This window comes from Erythrolamprus reginae, chromosome 2, assembly GCF_031021105.1.
Source record: "Erythrolamprus reginae isolate rEryReg1 chromosome 2, rEryReg1.hap1, whole genome shotgun sequence".
Taxonomy (NCBI): Eukaryota; Metazoa; Chordata; class Lepidosauria; order Squamata; family Dipsadidae; genus Erythrolamprus; species Erythrolamprus reginae.
Window position 1 is genome coordinate 94,817,261 of NC_091951.1, and position 20,566 is coordinate 94,837,826.

At 39.6% G+C, this 20,566-nt stretch overlaps 1 protein-coding gene and 1 long non-coding RNA gene across 2 annotated transcripts; one reads left to right on the forward strand and one right to left on the reverse strand.

Moving 5' to 3' along the window:
- Positions 1-4,183: 4,183 nt before the first annotated feature.
- On the reverse strand, positions 4,184-14,050 carry LOC139160633 (uncharacterized). Its single transcript, XR_011557981.1, has 3 exons — positions 13,937-14,050; positions 9,469-9,768; positions 4,184-4,845 (listed from the first exon to the last, which is right to left on the reverse strand). It is a non-coding gene; the product is annotated as an uncharacterized lncRNA (long non-coding RNA).
- Positions 13,930-20,551, forward strand: TMEM115 (transmembrane protein 115). The gene is made up of 2 exons (XM_070738738.1): positions 13,930-15,460; positions 19,045-20,551. Exons 1-2 carry the CDS (start codon positions 14,607-14,609, stop codon positions 19,250-19,252), a joined length of 1,062 nt encoding a protein of 353 aa, XP_070594839.1. The 5' UTR covers positions 13,930-14,606; the 3' UTR covers positions 19,253-20,551.
- The last annotated feature ends 15 nt before the right edge of the window (positions 20,552-20,566 follow it).

Genomic DNA, 20,566 nt, shown 5'->3' on the forward strand with positions numbered 1-20,566 from the left:
GCTTTGATTCATTGTTCCCCATTGAGCTGTTGGCCAAATACAAAGAACATGGCCCCATGGTTTTATTTTTCCATTGAATCTGTGGAATTCTGGGAGACCTTTGTTAGTTTTCTTGTGGAGGACTTTTATTATGGTTTTAAAAGAATTTAATCAACAATACTGATGATACTATTTTGTCTGAAATAATGTACCTTCCCATTCCAATAATGAAAACTGCAGAAACAACACTGATCGTTATAACCAGGAAAAAAATGGAGTAGCCTTGCCAAATTGATTCTGTAACCTAGCAAATCTTTCAGCCAATTCCGGTAGCTTTTCAGACTCAAAGTAATCTTACAAGATCACCCCAATATCATCCCACCTGATTCACTATGAGGTTTCCAAGGCCACTGTTATCTCTGCCTTTCAATAGGTGGATCCCATTGCCAATCAATGGTGAATTGTTTTCATCCTAAATGGTTTAATCTAGATCTTAAAAACATCTGATTTTGAAGCATTTACCCTGATAGATTATAGTATTTATTACCAGCAACAAAGAAACATACACAAATGCAGAGGGTATCACTTGAACGTTAAGGTCAGTATTATTCATTTAAACTGCTTATTCTGAAAGGACGATTTGAAAACCAAGCAGGGCAGAAAGAAGAGGGCATGAAGATCCTTTTGCATACTATTCCAGTATTCCATGTATGGTTGGAAGATGCAGCAACTGTGACAATCTTTAAAAAATGAATATCAAGATAGAATTTTGGTTTAAATCCAGCAGGCCACGTTGATTATTTTCCTGTTTCCCCATTTCTCATTTGAACTAACTGAAAACCCCCAATATGAGCTATTTTAAGAGCTGTTCTACTCCCCAAATCACAATGAAGTCTTCAGTTTGTAGCTCTGCAGTATCCAATCTTTAAGATAAGCCAATTATTGAGATGGCGTAGTCAAAGATGAAGTCTTTTTTCTTCAGTTTCTTTTCTTCTAAACTTTAAGGAATGTTGTCCACCCTAGCGAAGGCATCACTGTGTGCCAAACCAACCCATGATGATGATGGCCAAAGTTTTTCTTCATATGCTTTGTGTAGAAACCTAACTGCACCCTTTAGTGTCTATGTACTTGAGCTGGGGGAAGTGGAAATGTGCTGCTACACAATGATGGCTGTTAAAATATCTACCACTAAGCTCAGACTCCACAAAGCACCTCTGAGGACACTGCAAGTGTACATTTCACATCTGGAATTATTTTACGTGGTTGCAACGGCTGAATAACTAAAGTCTAATGAAAGTCTAAAGTCCAAAAAAAAAGCAAATTTTTAGGATTTATCTGGAGCAGGTTACCGGTCTTTGTACCTATTAACTAATGCACATAAGGTAGCAAATACATCTTGCTTCTCATTATGAATTGAAATGCCTGCAGTCCCCTGACAATTCCAGAAGATCCTTCTCATCAGCCAAATATACCCCACTGCACTGCCTCTACACTTGAAATAGCCAGCAAAGTGAGAAGAATCCTGGTTAGTTTTGTTCCCGCTTAATGTTGTTCTGGACAATAGAGGGAACTGCAGAACAGCATGATGTAACTTCATCAGGGAGAAACTATTGGTTGTCACACCAAGACCTGCATGGTGTTATTCCCCTCTCTGGCGAACAGTGACTGCCATTACAAAAGCCTGCTAAAATATTGTACACAGCGATGCGCTCACTTCAACTTCATTTTCTCCATTCTTCAAACCAAACTTCTTTTAATCAAAAAATGCCAGTGCTATGGATTTCATTTGCTTTGTTGCAAGAACATCTGGAAAGCAAACTCTAGGTCATTACTTCAACCTGAAAAGTTCTAGAAGACAGGCCAGTTTGATTAACAACTTCAGATTATGTTTGAATCAAACTTTCTGTGGTCTTAGTGTCGTGATTTAGTACTAAACCAGAATTTTGGAGAAAAGTCTCCTGATCTCACAACTTACATGATTATTCAGACTCTGCCATTCGCAGTGGCCCCACCTGTTGCAAACAATAGTGCAGCTTGGAAGGTATACAATTTTTGAACGCAACCCATTCCTCAGCCAATATTGGAGGCATATCAGACAAAAGTATTTACTGATGTTCTTAGAAGTAAGATTTCTGTGGTCTTCATAGTATAAAGAGTCAAAAAGCATAATATAGCTGTAATAATTATGGTTGTAAAGTGCAAACATGTGGTGCTTGGACCTATTGTAGAAAAAAATACTTGAGAAACCTGGAAGTAGAACCAAGGGTGCACTTGCTTGCTTTTCAGTAAATTTTACTCTTGAGACTAGGAAATTCTTAATCTCTCAAAAGCTAACTTCATTCAAATTCCTTTGTGTACATATAACTCTCCTCCAAGTGAATCCTTGCTTTCAAGTAAGCACCTAACAAGACTTCTCCTTCCAAGTCTACATTGTTTTTGTCCAGATTGCTTATATACACAACAATTGCACTGGTGCTAAGAATAGTAGTTCTGCTTCATTGGCTTTGTATAGATTTCTACAGACGTAAACTGGGAGATTATAAATATATTATAATTATTATAAATCTAACTATTCACAATCTACTGGTTGTGAATAGACTCTCGGAATCTCCCTGGTCTCTTCTGAGCAGAAACTACAAAACTGTGCCAAATGGTGTGATTGTTTTGTGATGTGGGCAACTGTGTGTGCTTGCTAAAAAAAAACCAAATTCATTCCACGTTAGTCTGAGTAAAACCTCTCGTCTTCCTAATGCCACGTTGTCTGACTGTTCGGCTAGTGCTCTGAAACCAGTATCTATTCATCAGCAACAGATATTCAGAGAAGGAAAAATTTAGAGCACAAAAACTACACACAGAAATGATATTGGACCTGAAGTGCTTTTCATTCATACAAGAAGCTGACTGCATAACATGGCCTTTCCCTGCTTTTGAATACCTTACCATATCACCATTATCAATGGCCATGACACACCTCTTGGTCAGCCATAAGACTCTTTACTCTTGCTCAATTATTCAAGCTCAAAACTTACATGTGCTGGGGTTAAATTGGTATTCTTTTCATCCTTGACTGTTGGCCCGTGCCTTCCACGATGTTAGGGTGGTTTGGTTTTAACATACCCAATGAAATTTTATAGTCACAATGAAGCACATTTTGTTGTTTACATACATATACATGCAGACATGTTTATGTATGTAATAACCAAAGACAGATTTAAAAACATAACTTAAGTGATTCACAATGGTGCAAGTATATCTTGTAATTTTATGGGTGGTTGTTTTTTTTTTCCTTTCTGGAGGTGAGTCTGTTTTCAGATATCCTTATTTTAAGAGGACATTTATGTTGCAAATGAAAGCGCTTGCTTAGTCCTCTGGCTTCTTTCTTTGTAGTCCTAGATTTAGAATTGCTTGCTTTAAAACACATTTTTAAAACTCGAATCATACATATCTTTAAAACAATAATTGTTGTTCTAAGTCTGAAATGCCAAGAAATCTGAAGGCAGTAGGGGAAAAATGGTTTAGTTCCATTATAGGTTCTAGCCAATGGCTGCTAAGCCCAGGCACCTTTTGTTTTAGAACTTAACAAAAAGTTAAGCTTTTGTTATATAGAGTCTCCAGAGAGGGGCGGCATACAAATCTAATAAATTATTATTATTATTATTATTATTATTATTATTATTATTATTATTATTATTAACTTGTTTTCCTTGAGCCTGGTCCAGATTGGATAAAACACTGAATTGATATACCTTTGTTGCCATGAGAGATAACGAATCTCAACTTTCAGAACAAGTGTTTATCTGGGAAAGCAAAGCTCTTGGAGAGGAAAATATGAGCAATGCTGGTAACAGAGCTAAATGCAGATGACCACTTATGGAACAGTATTATCCTTCCTAATAATTTTGACATTTGTTCAGCTTAAGCTGGAGTGCATTCACCTTCACTCTTGGTAAAAAAATCTCATGATTTTTAAATGTCTGGGTGCAATTCTAGCCAAATAACTCCCTTACCATTAGTTGATTCTAGACTCAAGTTCAGAAGGGGAGATGGCAGAATGGAGAATACTGGAAGTGAAACATAAAAATGGGCCCGAGCAGAAGACATATTGAACTTAGCAAAGTGGAGATATTGCCTTGATTACTGCATATCAAACATGATCCAGTCTCTTTATCAGTCAGGGAATAACTGAGTATACCATGTCCCCAAAAATGCTGCCCTGCCTCCAATTATTTCAGTTGTGATATATGCAAAAAACACTGGTTAGAAAAGAATTTTCTGTTATTTACTTATAATATGTTCAATGGTAATCCTTTCTCACATTTTTCACAACTACTACATAAAGGGAGCAAAGTTCCGAGCAAACTTTTCCAAAGTTAGAGAATCGGCATTTGGAAGATGAAACTATGGCCCATTTTTCAATCCAGGTTGATGATTCCAATTTTCGGAGAGGGGATTGGGGTGGGCGAGATCGATATTTGTGCATGAACTAATCATATTGCAATATGTGCAGGTCTGAACAGAAATACTTTGCTCTTTCCCTGCTATTGTAGCAAAATTTGCCTTCTGAAAATGAGCTCTTCAGATGTATGTGTAAATACAAGTTGAGTTAGGCAACAACCAGCTCTTTTGAAATGGTTGTGTAAACAGGAAGTGGAATGTCCATTTCACATAATTTGTGTTATCTGCAGCTTATCTTAGAGTCTGAATGGTTGGTGCTATGTCCCAGTCAAAATCACTTGTATATTGTCATTAAGTCTTCCTCCAGTCTTTTTTTCCCCCACTGATGATGGATGATGTTGGTGTTGATTGATAGGAGAAGATATATTGGGAAACAGGAAGCCAAGAGCATGACCATTTTGCTTCAGTCACCTGAGGAAATCAGAAGTTTCACAGGGGAAAAAAACCAAGCAGGAAATAGAATGGTATTATCCAAAACTGTTAAAGCAGAAAATATAGTTCTGAAAAAAAGTAAAATATGAGACTGGAAGAATTAAAATGAATATTCAATTGAAACAATAGCATCAGCAAAGAAAATCACATGCATTAACCATGCAAAGAATTATGAACTTGAATTAAGCCAATTTCCTGAATTCAGAGTAAGAAAAATGCTTTGGAGAAAATGAATTGTCAAAGAGTCGTCTTTAGAGAGCAAGGGGCTCTTATTTTGACCTTGTCAATCCTTTAGAAACTTTTTGTCTAGGAAAAGCAAAGGACTGTGTAAAAATAAATTCCATTGGCTCCATGTGCTGATTTCTTCATACAAAGACATATTAGCAGAGGTGAAAATGTAGTCATTTTTCAAATACCAGCCTAATTCCTTTTAAAATCAGTTTGGACAAAACTTGTGGTAGGGTAGAGATGGGAAAGGAAGGGGGAGATCCATGATCTTGACAAGGTCTTGAAAATTTGATTCCAAAGTCAAGGGACAAGGAGGCGATTCACTGATGATGACAAGGTTAAAGGTCATTTTGCTTGTAGCTTTTTAGTGTGTGTTTGGTTATGTATATGGGAACTGTGCTTTGACCAGATGGCTGGCTGTGTTACCAGGAGTGTATGTAAATCTGTAGTCTAGTTGGGTGCTGCTCATCTGAGAAAAAAAAATGAAAAATATATATATCTATAAATATATATTATATTTTAAGTTAAGAAAATAAAATAAAATGTCAAGTTGCTCTTCTTATAGCTGCTTGAATCCTATTCCTATCATTCTTCACTTAAAAAGCTTTCTTCCAATAATTCATTTTTTGTTACATTAATTTTGTTTTGTACAGAAGAGTTGAACAATTTTAAAAAAGACTAAAATCTTTGTAAAATATTGTGTGTGTGATTCCTTGTAAAATATTTTCAAATTGTTTATTACAGAGGATCAGTTATTAAATAATGTTCATATTTTCACTTCAAATGCAGTTGGTTTGTTTCTTGATTATTAAATGGTAAAACAGATGGACAGATAAAATTCTCTTATAGTTTGACAATTGCTGTTCCTGTTTCTCAAGAAAGAATTTTACTGAATGAAACAAAAAAATAAGACTCAATAGTTTGACAATCTATTTGAAGCTTATTCATATTTCTAAAATGGGGCTTAATTTATGGTCCTCTGTTAGTTCCATATTTGAACAAGAATTGTTTTTCTTCTTACCATCAGCAAACTTTGCAACCATAGCTTCCCCCTCCCCTTACTAATAACATAGACAGAAACAGAAATAGGCAATAGAATTATAACATGATATTCTACCAATTCTCCATCAGTCTATAATATAAAACACTGGAAGAGCTGCCTTTAAGCAATTTTAAATTGTTTTCCTTTGATATTTCTCTCAAAAATAAGAGCATCCTACTAATTGTCTTTTCCAGAGACTGTGCCATACACTGAAGGTTAATATTTGCAAGTTTGTGCCTTTTGTTTATAAGCAAACTTTTTTTAATGTACATTTCCATTTGTACATATTTGCCAAACATGGCTGATTATATCACTGGTGAATATAGAAGGATCTGGTTTCAAAATGTAAATACATCATATGATTAAACACTTTCAGACAACAGAACCTCTTGGGTTAATTTTTTTTTATTTTACATATCCCAAAAGAAAGGCCATTTTATAAAGTTTGAGTTAAACTGTCGTCAGCTTTGCAGAAAAGCATGTGGAAATGTTTGACTAATATATTTATGCATAAACAAAGCTTGTTATTTTTAACATGCCAGTGTCCTGAACAGGCATTGAGGGCATGATGGAGATGGCAATTATCCATTTTACAATTTCCTGGTGTGGTTGTCACATAGAGACAGAAATGGAGAATATAAATACTGTACCTAAATAAAATATTTAAAACCAGTGATGGCCTACGAACCAGAATGCTAAATTGCGCTTGCCACCGCAGCTCTTGCAGGACCAGCACGATTTTGCTGCTGCACCTGTGGAGGTAGCAAAATTGCACCTGTGTTTCAGCAAGGTTTTACCTGCGGCCCCATGCGCAATTTTTCTTCCTCCACAGGTGCAGCAACAAAATCACACTGGTCGTGCAAGAACTTAAGAGCCGCCACGGCGAGCGCAATTTAGCATTCTGGCTCGTAGCCCACCGCTGCTTAAGACTAAGTATAAGAATATAAGCAGTGAGAATTCAGAAATTTATATTAATTCTTCTGCACTAAACAAATAATGGATGGCAAACACAAAGCACCTGTATCACACAGTGCATTGGATCCACCCCTTCATTTATATCTATGACTTCTCTTACTCTCTGCTTGCCTGCGCTCCTTGGATTCGGTTGTTACCAGCTTTCTTGTGTTCCTAGAAACTTCTATTTTTGTAGACTTCAAACATCCTATGACCCTTGTTACGTGTAAAGCCCCAACATAAGATTCCCTGGTTTTGGTATTGGGCAAGCTCAGTGGTCAATGGGCCTTGAACAGGGTCAGATTGCCATTTCTGCCACTACTGATGCGCTGCACATGCGGCTTCGGTTCTCTTGCGTGTGTGCATGCGCATCCCTGTGTGTTTTTGCTTCTGTGCATGCAACGGAAGCAAAAATGTACTGAAATCTTGCAGGGGGGACACACGCGTGAGATTTCAGCAAAATTGCCCAAATCTCACATGTGCACATGAGATTTTTCTTCTGGGCATGTGTACAAAGCATAAAATCTGCTGGGACACGTGTGCACGTATGCAAGACAACTGAAGCGCTGTGCGCAGCACACCATGCGCTACCGGTGTGCCGTCCTCTTGTACCGGTAGCAACCCACTACTGGCCTTGCATAAGGATAGAATAATTCCCATAAAGAAGATACTAAAAACTTTGAGACTTAAAGTAAGTAACACAATAATCTTATCTAGACTTGTTTGAAGATTTCTTGAATATGAAATCTCTATGCAAATATGTTTCAAGATATGCTTCTGTTAAATCATTAACTATTTCCTCTTCCATTTACCCAACAAAAGACTGTATCGTGTATATACAATAAGTGATCTGGGAGAGGTAAACATATCTCTAATAGAAAAATAAGAAAGCAGTAGTTACTTATTTTGCATTAGTACACATACATTACAGTGATACCTCGTCTTACGAACTTAATTGGTTCCCGAAGGAGGTTCGTAAGGTAAAAAGTTTGTAAGATGAAACAATGCAATGTAAAACCAATTAATGCATGAAAGCAAAAAAAAAAAAATCACAAAAACGGCGCTCTGCTGGGCGCCGCCACCCGGCTGTCACCTTTTGAAACAGCCAGGCGCTTCTCGGCATTCTCCCGAAACGTGGACTCCAGGAAGGATGTCTTTGTGACGTCAAAGCTCCGTCCATGGAATTCCCTATTGGGATTCCCCACCTCCATTTGAGCCTCCCGACCGGTCGACAGCTCTGCTGCTCTTCTGCAAAGGTGACAGCCGGGCGGCGGCACTTCTTGGCATTCTCCGGAACCCGAATGCCGAACCCGAACTTTTGCTGAATTTCCGGGTTCGGCGTTCAGGAGAACGCCAAGAAGCCCCCCGGCTGTTTCGGAAGGTGACAGCCAGGCAGCAGTGCTTCTTGGTGGCCTCCCGAACCCAAACCCGAACTTTTGCCGAACCTCTGGGTTCTGCGTTTGCAGTGGCAGATTCATAAGGCGAAAAATGTTAGTAAGAAGAGGCAAAAAATTTCTGAACCCCAGGTTCGTATCTCGAAAAGTTCGTAAGACGAGGGGTTCGTATCACAAGGTACTACTGTACTGAGTTTACTGGAGCCAAGTAATGCATAAACATAAGAATATTATACTATATATATATATATATATATATACCTTACATTCAACATAAAAAACATGTATACTTTACATGCTATACATTTTTTCAGTTCTGCCCTCTACCTTAGAACTGTTTTATAATAGAGCAGCTCCTCAATATCAGGTAGTCTGATACAGCTAGTCCTTGACATATGATCACAATTGAGAGCTGAATTTGTGTTGCTAAGTGAGACATTTTTAAAATGAGTTTTGTCCCATTTTACGACTTTTCTTGCCAGCTTTGTTAAGTGAATCACTGCAGTACGAGCATTAGAAACACGGGTAAGTGAATCTACCTTCCCCATTGCCTTTCCTTATGAGAAGGTCGCAAAAGGTGATTACATGGTCCCCTAGCACTGCAAACATATAGATACGAATTGGTTGCCAAGCATCTGAATTTTCATCACGTGACCATGGAGAATGCCGCAGTGGTCAGATGTGTGAAAAAAGGTCATAACTTTTTTTAGTGCCAACGTAACTTTAAACAGTCACTAAACTGACTACTATAAGTCGAGAACTACCTGTGTTATCTATTGCTGCCATTTTCCCCAAGTAATTTGTGAGATGCACTTAACAACCAAAATATAGCACTCAGTTTTTTTTCTCTGACATTGCACCTTTTTCCTCCCTAAAAGAGGCTAAAATTTTGTGTGCGTCTTACACAACAAATGTAGCGGGTTTTTCCCCGAAGCTTTTTTTCCCCAGCCTTAACTAGATGCTAACGATCTTCCCAGCTCTTACCTTGCAGGCTTTTTCATTGTTACTCTCTCCGAATAATGTTTTTCCAATACTAAGTCTTTGCAGGCTTTTTTCATTGCTACTTGCTGCTCGCCTGACCCCGCGTTTTAGATGCATGCCACTCTTGGTTGGTGAAGGCACAGATGCTGAGTTATCTATAAAGGGTTACTTTTCATGGCATAAGGCTGGGTTATGTGAAGCATTGCCTGGCTCCCTTTATTTCTCTCCATCCACCTTGCCTTCATAGATTCTGGGTGCTTCATCATTGGAAGGTTTTTAAGAAGAAACTGGACAGGCACTTGTCTGAAATGATATAGGATTTCCTGCTTGAGTAAGAGGCTGGACTAGAAGATCTCCAAGGTCCCTTCCACCTCTATTCTGTTATTCAGTTAAAATTTGTATTTTATCTATTAAAATGCTATTTTATTACATTTGCTAAGCCCATCTACATTGTTGCCTGCAGTCTGGAATAGAATCCCTCTAGAGTAGGGCTGTCAAACTCCCGACCTCAAAGTACTTTTGGATTAGAACCCAAACAAAAATTTATGCTACACTATTTTTACAGAACTACAGGACTACTGGTTTTTGCTTAGAATATTATCTTTCCAAAATCTGAACAAGCATATCATTAATCATTTTTACTATAACAGCTAAAGCTGAGCTAAATACGATTTGCCAGCAGATGGTGCAAGTTTGAATGGGTGCTAAGAATTGTGGAGTTTGCCACCCTTCATACTTCTTGTCCAATAGGTGACAAATGCTAAAGCTTTACACCAGAAGGAGCTTTCCCAATGCTCTTTACAACCCCTTCTCTTCACCTGTTGCCAGTCAGTGAAGCTATTTCTCAATAAGAAAGCACTCTTTTGAATGTCTTCTAAATCTGGCTTCAGAAATAGCTTGGCTGACAAATAATAGATCCAGAAGGCTGAAGGATCAAACAAGAAGATCTCCAAGTGCTTGGCATAATTCCTTTTCTTCACCTTCAAATCGTCTTTCAGGTGATTTCTAAATATGGATATAGTTCTCTTCTAAAATAGAACTACGGAACTATTCAACTGCAAAAATCAGTGTTCAAAAATAGACAGGCTGAGAGGTAAAAAACAGGGAAAGTATAATAGAAGGTAATGATAAATAACAGGCGAGCTTTGTCTCCAATGGGCTGCAAGAGGATGATGAAACTGATTGATGGCTATAAAGAACTGGCAAATTGGAGCAGATGATTCATGTAATTGTGGTGAGTCAGCTGCTGTGACAATGCTAGGTTATGGTCACTCAAAGGAAAAAAGGGCAGTGTATACATGCAAAGCCTGATTAAAGGCTTATAACGAGAACCGACTGTCTGGCATATCACAAGAGGCATTGAGTTAACGTATAAAGTTGAAACTAAGCCAATAGAGTGCCTTTTAGATAACTCCTAGAGTGCCTACTAGACAATACTTTTTTTATCTCATGCTGAAAAATGTACAAAACCTTGGGGAATCTTTTGTTCAAGGTCTTGGCATTTTGCTAGCTGACACCCCTTTTGCTGCAGTTCTTCAATAAAAGGAAATTAACTCTGCATCTTGACTCTGGGCATCTTCATTGGCTTTGGTGCCAGGCTCAGACCCAATTTTAAGAATAACAATCTGGGAGTTCGTCTGGGATCTGCCATGCCTGAATTCAATTGGAGGCCAACAGAAGAGGGCCACTGAATGAGAGTGGCTGAAAGGTATATGAATAGTCTAAAACACATTCCCAATCAGTGCTCAGGACTGTGTATTTCTGCATACATCAGCCACACCCAGTTATAGGGGAAAGCCAGAGAAAATGTTCTCTGTCTTTAGAACATATAACTCCACCTGAGCAGATATTCAGACATTCATGTTCTAACACTGGAAGAATGCAGATTGATGAGGGGGGCAATGGAGCAGAAATTAGAAAAAGAACATGATGATCATCCCCATTGGGAAGCCTGCCTCACGAAGTTGTAGCGGAATCCAGATGATACTAAAGACACTGAAAGGCTTCAGAATTATCTGTCTTTGGTCCTGCACGGAATCCAGAATGGAGTTCCCAAGATGTACCTACCTGTAATTATGAAATTAGACAAAAGAAAAATTAGAGTCCTGGGGGTTTTCTCAAGAGGATATACCAGATTTTCAGGCAATACACTTATCTAAACCAGGGAATGGAGCATATCTAGGCTAGAGAAAAGGACTAGGGGTACATGATAGCAATATTCCAGTAAATTAAGAGGTTGCCACAAAGAGGGGGGGGTTATTTTTCAAAGCACCAGAGGGCAGGACAAGAAACAATGAAGGGAAACTACAGTGGTACCTCTACTTATGAACTTAATTCGTTCTGTGACCAGGTTCTTAAGTAGAAGTTTATACGAAGAAGCAATTTTTCTCATAGGAATCAATGTAAAAGCAAATAATGCGTGCGATTGGGAAAACCACAGGGAGGGTGGAGGCTGTTTCCTCCCAGATTCCTAGAGAGGCCACATGAAGGCTTCTTCCTGCCTTTTCTGGCCCTGTTTCCTCCCAGGAGATTCCTAGAGAGGCCCCATGGACGCTTCTACCTGCCTTTTCCGGTTACAATTTCGGAGGCTCGGGTTTGTAATTGGAAAATGGTTCTTGAGAAGAGGCAAAAAAATCTTGAACACCCGGTTCTTATCTAGAAAAGTTCATAAGTAGAGGCATTCTTAGGTACCACTGTATATGTAGTCCTCAAGTTAATACAGCCTGCAATAGAATGTAATAGAGTGTTTAGTAAGAGAAGGAGTTCAGGTATTTTGTTAATGATGCTTCTTGAATTCATTACTTTACATTTAAGATTAGCAGTGGTTGATATTGAGGAAGGAAGGGGCGTGCATACCTAGTTTTGGTTTGGGGGGAGGGCTTACATAAGAACATAAGAAGAGCCATGCTGAATCGGACCAAAGCCCATTGAGTCCAGCATTCTGTGTCACACAGTGGCCCACGAATTGTACATGGGGATCTTGAGCAGAAAGAGAAGGCAAAACCCTCCCTTTTCTCTTGACCCCCAAAAATGGTACCCAAAGGCAGGGGTAGGAAAAGTTGGCTCTTCTATGACATGTGGACTTCAACTTCCAGAATTCCTATGCTAGCATTATTGGCTCAGGAATTCTGGGAGTTGAAGTCCATAAGTCATAGAAGATCCAACTTTCCCTACCCCTGCCCAAGGGAATCCTGACTGCCTCAACCAACAGAGGCGGCACTTGGATATCCGTTTCAATAACCGCCGATACATTTGGCATCCATGAATCTGGGTAATTCTGCCTTGAAGCTATCCAAGCTGACAGCTGTCATGACCTCTTCTGGAAGTAAACCAATGACCCTCTGGGTGAAGAAATATTTCCTTTTATTTGTCCTCGCTTTCTTACCTATGAGCTTTAGGGGGTGCCCCCTCGTCCTAGTATTGTGTGGTAGAGAAAATAATTTTTCTCTATCCACTTTTTCTATTCCATGCATGATTTTATACGCTTTGAACAAGTCACCTTTTAAACAGCGTCTTTCAAGGCTGAAGAGACCAAAGTGTTGCAACCTGGTTTCCTAAGGGAGGTGCTCCATTTCCTTGATCATTCTTATTGCCCTTTTTTGCACCTTTTCCAGTTCCATTATATCCTTGAGGTGCGGTGACCAAACTGTACACAGTACTCCAAGTGTGGTCTTACCCTCAATTTCTACAGATGCAATGCAACAATTGCCAACCTGTTTTCGATTCCCTTCCTAATCATGCCAAGCATGGAATTTCCTTTTTTTTTTTACTGCTGCTGCACACTGGGTTGACATCTTTATTGAGCTGTCCACTAAAACCCCAAGATCCCTTTCTTGGGTTGTCTCAGAATGCTTTGTCCCCATCTTTTGGTAGGTATAATTGGGCTTCTTTGCCCCGATATGCATAACTTTGCATTTGTTTGATGATAGATAAGATAGGTAGGTAGGTAGGTAGGTAGACAGATGGAAAGAGACAGACAAGTGGTAGGTAGGTAGGTAGGTAGGTAGGTAGGTAAGTAGATAGATAGATAGATAGATAGATAGATAGATAGATAGATGATAGATAGATAGATAGATAGATAGATAGATAGATAGATAGATAGATAGATAGATAGAGTAAGAGAGAGAGAGAGATAAAACCACCCTTCCCTAAAACCGCTCAGAGATCAATTCCACCTGGACTTAAATAGGAGTTCACGGGAAACTCTGTGTGTGTGTGTGTGTATGTAGCCCCTCCACGGGCCATATCCAAGGCAGTTAATTTTTTATAGCCGACAGACTATATTCTATATGTCATGTGTAACACATGTGAAAAAATATGTTTTACACACGCACACGCATTGCCCAATCTCTCGCGCGAGAATTTGGGTCCCAGTGTATGCCGGAATCACCCTTGCGCAATAGGTGCGCTTCCATTTCCCGTCATGCACCCGGAACAGCTCACCGACCAAGTCACGCGTGCGCAGCTCTACCGTTTGTTTGCGTTGGAGGAGTGCGGACGTTGAGAGCGGAGAGCGAGGCCGGCCTGAAGGAAAAGGCGGAGGCGACGGCGGCAGGAGGAACGCAGCGGGCGTGCCGCCGTGGGGGCGGGGCCAGCGGGCGGCGGCCTCGAGAGCGCGACTCAGCAGGGAGAGGGGAGGAGGGAGAGATTTCTGCTTCCGGCGAAGGGAGGCCGAAGCGAGGCCTTCCTTGGCAACCTTCCGCCCCTGCCGTCGGGTTGAATGGGGCTGCGAGCGCCTCTTCCTCCACCTCCTGCAAAACGGCCCAGCCGAGCCTCCGCCGTCTGTGAAGCGCCGAAAGGCCGGACTTTTCCCCCCAAGAAGCCACTTTTGGCTGCGCCGGTCACTTTCGGTGGGACGAGGTCCCTCTAAAGGTGCCGCAGAGTAAAGGGGACTCCGTGGCTCCCGAAGCTAGGGAAACGCCGGGGCGGGGGAGGGAGCGCAGATGCCGTCCTTTTCGAACCGGATCCCCAACTCCGTTCGGGTCCGCTGTGGAAAAAGATGACGGAGCGGAGAGTGCGTCGGCGCTGAAGAGAAGAGAAAGGCTTTCCGGGGCCGCCGGTTCTTCACACGCACCCCATTAATAAGCCAGAAGACCCTTGGATCAAAGTCTCTGGACTCCTAGGACGGGTGGAGGGGAACCATGAACAGATACCTCCCGGTAGCCCGGCAGCATTTCCTGGCTGTGCTAGCCAGCACCAGTGTGGTGGTCAAATCTATATGTGCCATTGTCATTTTGCTCTACCTTCTCTCCTTTGCTGTAGACACCGTCTTTGGACTTGGGGTGACCCCCGGGTATCTCTTCCCGCCCAACTTCTGGATATGGACGCTGGCCACCCACAGCCTGGTGGAGAAGCACATTTGGGATGTGGGCCTAAGCCTGGCCACGGTGGTGGTGGCTGGAAGGTTGCTGGAGCCGCTCTGGGGCGCCCTGGAACTTTTGATCTTTTTTGCGGTGGTGAATATTTCAGTTGGGTTCCTGGGGGCCTTTGCTTATCTCATTACTTACATGGCGACCTTCAGTCTGCCTTACTTGTTCTCGGTGCGCATTTATGGGATGCTGGGTTTCCTTGGCGGCGTCTTGGTGGCCCTCAAGCAAACCATGGGGGACAGTACTGTCTTAAAGATACCTCAGGTGCGTATGAAAGTGGTCCCCATGCTCTTGCTTCTGGTCCTTTCAGTGTTGAGACTGACCACTCTTATCGAAAGCAACCTTTTGGCTTCGTATGGTTTCGGGGTCCTTTCCAGTTGGATCTACCTGCGTTTTTACCAGAGGCATAGCCGAGGGCGTGGCGATATGTCAGACCATTTTGCATTTGCCACATTCTTCCCGGAGATCCTGCAGCCCGTGGTTGGTTTGCTGGCCAATCTTGTGCACACCATCTTAGTGAAAGTGAAAGTCTGCCGGAAAACGGTGAAGCGTTATGATGTTGGAGCCCCTTCTTCTATTACTATCAGCTTACCTGGAACAGATCCTCAGGATGCTGAACGAAGGAGGTAATTTTTTTTCTTGAAATATATCCAGGTTAAACTTGTGTTTGATCTGTGTCGGAAAGGAAAAGGGAGGAATTAAGTGAACTTTTTCAAGATGAAACTATTGAAAATAATCCCATTTTAAATTGGAGTTTGGCATTTATGTGCCTTATGTATTTGAGGAAAAAATATACCTTTGATTTATTGAGCTTTCTTGTTTGCAGTTTGACTACCACTGAGAGCTCTGCCCTCAGAATATTCTATCAGATACCAATACCCTTCCAAGTTGATGCATGCAAAGCAAAAGTGTGAAAAGATACATCTCTCCTGTTCCTGTGCATTTTAAAACGATTCCTTTTCTTTGCAGCAAAGGAGAGAGAATATTTAAACCAGAACAAGAAGTTATAGTTGAGATTCAAGAGAACTGTGAATCCAGCTGAATTCTTTTAATGAGCCCACCCGCTTACTTCTTTAAACTTTCTATTGTCAGTATTGCCAACACTAGGAAAAGTGAGTTGTAAGAAAGTTTATTTTTAAACATAGATTTAAATAATTGTTTTCTTTCAGACTTTGCATACATATTTGACCCATATATTTATGGGGTTACATATTTATATAAAGGTAATCTCACAGTAGTCAGGAGAATCGAATACTGTGCAGTGTGTTATTACTATTTACAGCACTGTAATTAAAACTTGCCAATGGATTCTGCAGTTTGTTTATTTATTATTAATATAATTTATATGCCGCCCACCTCCCAAAGGACTATGGGTGGCTTACAAATACTGTTTGCATTATTTAAACTTACAAAGCATTAGATTTGAAAATAAAAAACTATTTAAGAACAAAGCATTTGTAAGCTATTTCTATAATACTAATAAGAAAATTGCACATAATTGTGTGTATGAAATCAAATGGTTGCCAGTACCTTGTTTTCTTTTTCCATAAAAATTATGTCTAAACACTTTTCTAAAATGATCCATTGAATTAACTGGGAACTTCACACAAGTAAGTAGACACACCCTAGTTATATATGCATTGCTTAGAGTTGAAACTTGGAACAATTTAAATATCAAACATTGGCCTTTTTTTGTGTAAGTATGACTTTGACCAAAAAATGTCTAAAAAGAGCCAAAAGGACATTACTTTGCAATTTATAGTCGGTAAAGGGAATTGTAGACTTGGAAATTCATAATACATATGTTAAACTTCTGGTACACAGGTAGTCTTCAACTTACAACCATTCATTTAGCAACAAAAGTTATAATGACACTGGAAAAAAAAAGACTTATCCCTCTTTTTCACTTGTCTGGTGCAGAATCTAGTCATGTGATCAAGGTACTTGGCAATTGGCATGTATTTATGACAGTTGCAATGTCCCGGGTCATATGATCCCCTTTTGCAACCTTACAAAATCAATGAGGAAGCCAGATTAATTTAACAACTGCACTACTGACTTAACTGTATGATTCACGTAACAACTGTGACAAGAAAGGTCGTAAAATTGAGCAAAATTCATTTAACTGTCAATAGAATAGAAATTTTGTGCTCAACTGTGGTCGTAAATCGTGAACTATCTGTACATCTAAAACAGGGTTGTAAAACTCGTGGCTCGCTGGCCGAATGCACCACACACAGACCACACCCATGGCCAGTAGTTTACCGAAAGGAAAAGTTGTGATGCATCACGTGACGACACTGTGATGATGCAAGCTTGACACCCCAGATCTAAAGCCCTTTTTAAAAGTCTGATTATTTTGAGTCTAAAATCTGGAAAATTTTAATTTTGTTCAAGAGTTTAGCTAACTTTATTAACTAACTTGATAATTAACATACTGTTTCACCTCAGCAGGTTAATTGTATTAAAGAAAACATTACTATGTTTTATTATTGTTATTATTATTATATTGTGAAATTAATATGAATGTAATAGAGCAAAACAAGACACAATCAGTTTGAGTAGTTAATACTTTTATTATATTAACAGTATTAAACGTTACATACCCTGGGTATGAAATGTAATTATGTAAAGCAAAGCTCAATGTTAGATTTTTTACTTATAAGGCTAAACTATCGTCATATCTGTTTTTAAAAGTTATAAAATGTGTCTTTTGTAGATGTGCTTTCGGTGACTTGCCTTTGCAGGCACTTCTGAGCTGTCTTGCATAACTATTTGATCTCTTGTAGTTTAGATATTTCAACTCACATTCTCTTCTGCCTGTAGTATAAAAGCTTTCTGCTGTTACTGTGGTTTCTGTTTAGTCTGAATACAAATGCAGAATAAATCCGTTACAGGGTTGGAGTACTTGCTTCTGTATCATAAGGGGGGAAAAGGGGAACTAGTTTTCATTACGAGAAATTTCACTTAAAAGCACAATATATTCAGTGAACTATTTTTAGGTTAGTTTTTTTATGTTTTCTCCTTCTCTATTCCATTGTGATATTATAAAACTATACAGTATTCTGAATACTTTGCACTTGTGAATCACAAATTAATACTTGCAAATGGGAGCAATTTATTTATCCCATTTTATGATTAAGGGAATTATTAAAGTGACAAGGGTTTTGCCATTTGAATTATTGTATGTACACAAGTAACATGGTAACAAGAGCACTAAGCACAAATCTGGCCAAGAATTCTTCAACTGAAATCTCGAGCCACTTTGGGGTAGAAACAGGTCGATATCCAGCCCAATCAAATTAACATTTGTAGTTATTTAATACAGTAATACCTCATGATACGAACTTAATTGGTGCAAGGAGGAGGTTCGTAAGAGGAAAGGTTCGTAAGATGAAACATTGTTTCCCATAGGAAACAATGTAAAGTCAATTAATCCGTGCAACCAAAAAACCCCCCGCAAAAAAAACGGCTTTCGGCGACTGCTGGGAAGCCGCGCGGCTGTTTTAAAAGGTGACAGCCGGGCTGGGGGGCTTCCCAGCAGCCTCCGAACGCCAAACGCGGAAGTTTGGGTTTGGCGTTCGGCTTCGGGAGACGGCTGGGAAGCCGCGCGGCTGTTTTAAAAGGTCACAGCCGGGCGGCAGCGTTTTTTTTTCCGGGTTTTTTTTTTTGGGTTGCACGGATTAATTGACTTTACATTGTTTCCTATGGGAAACAATGTTTCGTCTTACAAACCTTTCGTCTTACGAACCTCCCCCTGGAACCAATTAGGTTCGTAAGACGAGGTATGACTGTATTCAGTGAGAATATTTCATTAATTCAGATCTAGGATGTGTTATTTGAGTGTTCCCTTTATTTTTTTGAGCAGTATATTTAAGATGTTATACATTGTTTTATTATATGTTGTAAGCCGCCCCGAGTCCTCAGAGAGGAGCAGCATAAAAATCCAATAAATAAATAAATATGTTAAATGGATATTGCTGTAAATATTAACGTAGAAGAACCTAGATAGTGCACATGAATGTAAAACACTCATAGTCTGCATTAGATGGATGTGATGTGGGGGAAGAATTATTTTCAGTCTTGAGCTGTTTATATCCCCAGAGCTTTAAAGTGGTTTCAGTCTCTTCAGTAATGAATACTAGAACATTCCTGTTCCGTGGAATGCATGATGGACTGTTCAAACTTTGTACCATTTTTTTCATTGTAGACAATTGGCTCTAAAGGCACTGAATGAGCGATTGAAGCGGGTGGAAGATCAGTCAGCCTGGCCCAGTATGGAGGATGAAGATGAAGAAAATGCCAAGGCCGATACTCCCTTGCTACCTGAAAAGAGCCGGGACTCTGCCAGCGTTGGAAAAGCTTCCAGTCAAGAATCCAGCCTCATTACCTTTGACGATGCCCCCTCTCAGTTGTGACCATGAAAGATTTGCATCTCCTGTCTGCTCCTGCATATCAGAGCTGCTAATGATCCTTTACCTGCCCTCCCTTGTAGCGTTCCCCGTTTTGCAGGAACAAAACACTATGCCTCCTGGCTACTTCCTCCAGCATTTGTGAGCCACCTTTGGTTTTGCCAGGTCTTGGGACTCTTTTGGTGAAAACTGAATTGTCAAACTGACCTGAGAAGTTGTTTCATTTCTTCAAAAACGTTTTGAAATTAAGAGCTTCTCAGAACTGGCATGGGAGGAAGGAGGACATAGCTCAATAAGGAGCATCTCCTTAAAAAGACCTATAAAATTTGCCCCAGCCTACAGCTGCCATTGTGGCTATTAACACAGTGCTTGTGTTTAGTTCTTTTAATGGCAATTCTGGTTAATCTGAATGGAGTCTTGTATTCTCCAATCTGATGAATCTGTTCTACTTTGAGTTCTAAATGCTAAATTATCACATAAACCCAAAAATATCACAGAACAACCCCTTCAAATGTACAGCATTCTCCTCGATTGCGGTTTTACTTGGTGGCAGTGATTGTTGTCAATTATTTGGTTTTCTTTCAGAATTAGTTATTGATTAAATAAGCAATTTAATATTGATTAAATAAGCAAAAAAGATCTTCGTTGCTCACTTTTATTTCCAATATCTATGGGTTTCATAATTTTAAACCCTGCCAAATAAAACTGTTAAGTTCCCTCTTGTAGAGGCAGCAGTTAAAGCATTTTAATAATAGTAATGCCATTGCTGATTTTTTTTTTTAAAAAGGTGAAAGGATGCAGGCTGCAGCTTGCTTCTAATTGTCAGTTAATACTGGATAGGAAAGCATTGTGTGAGACTTTCCATAGGATTTCAAAAGGAAATTAATTTGATTTGTTTTTCTTCAATTACAATTATTCAAAGTATAAAGCAGCTTTTGTCTTTAGTGGACAACCAATGTATTCAAGACACTACTGGGGTAAATTTTTGCCACAGTATGTTGCATACTACTACTATTTTTTTATTTTTTGGCAGGAGACTGACAATTCCCTTGATGCCTAATTTTTCTTTGGTGAGATCATTAATCTCTTTTCCTTTGGCTGAGATTTTTTTATATGGGGCAACAAGTTCTGATATTTCTTGCCTCGATAACCAACTAAAGGTGACGAACTGGGCTTGGTAGCACTTAAAAGAATGAAAAGAGAATGTATGAAAATGTTAAGATAATTTTTTGAAGGACCATGATTTTTTTTTGTCAACCAAGAAGTAAAACACAGATTTCAGTATCAATAAACAGTTCTTTCAAAGAGTGCCTCTTGATT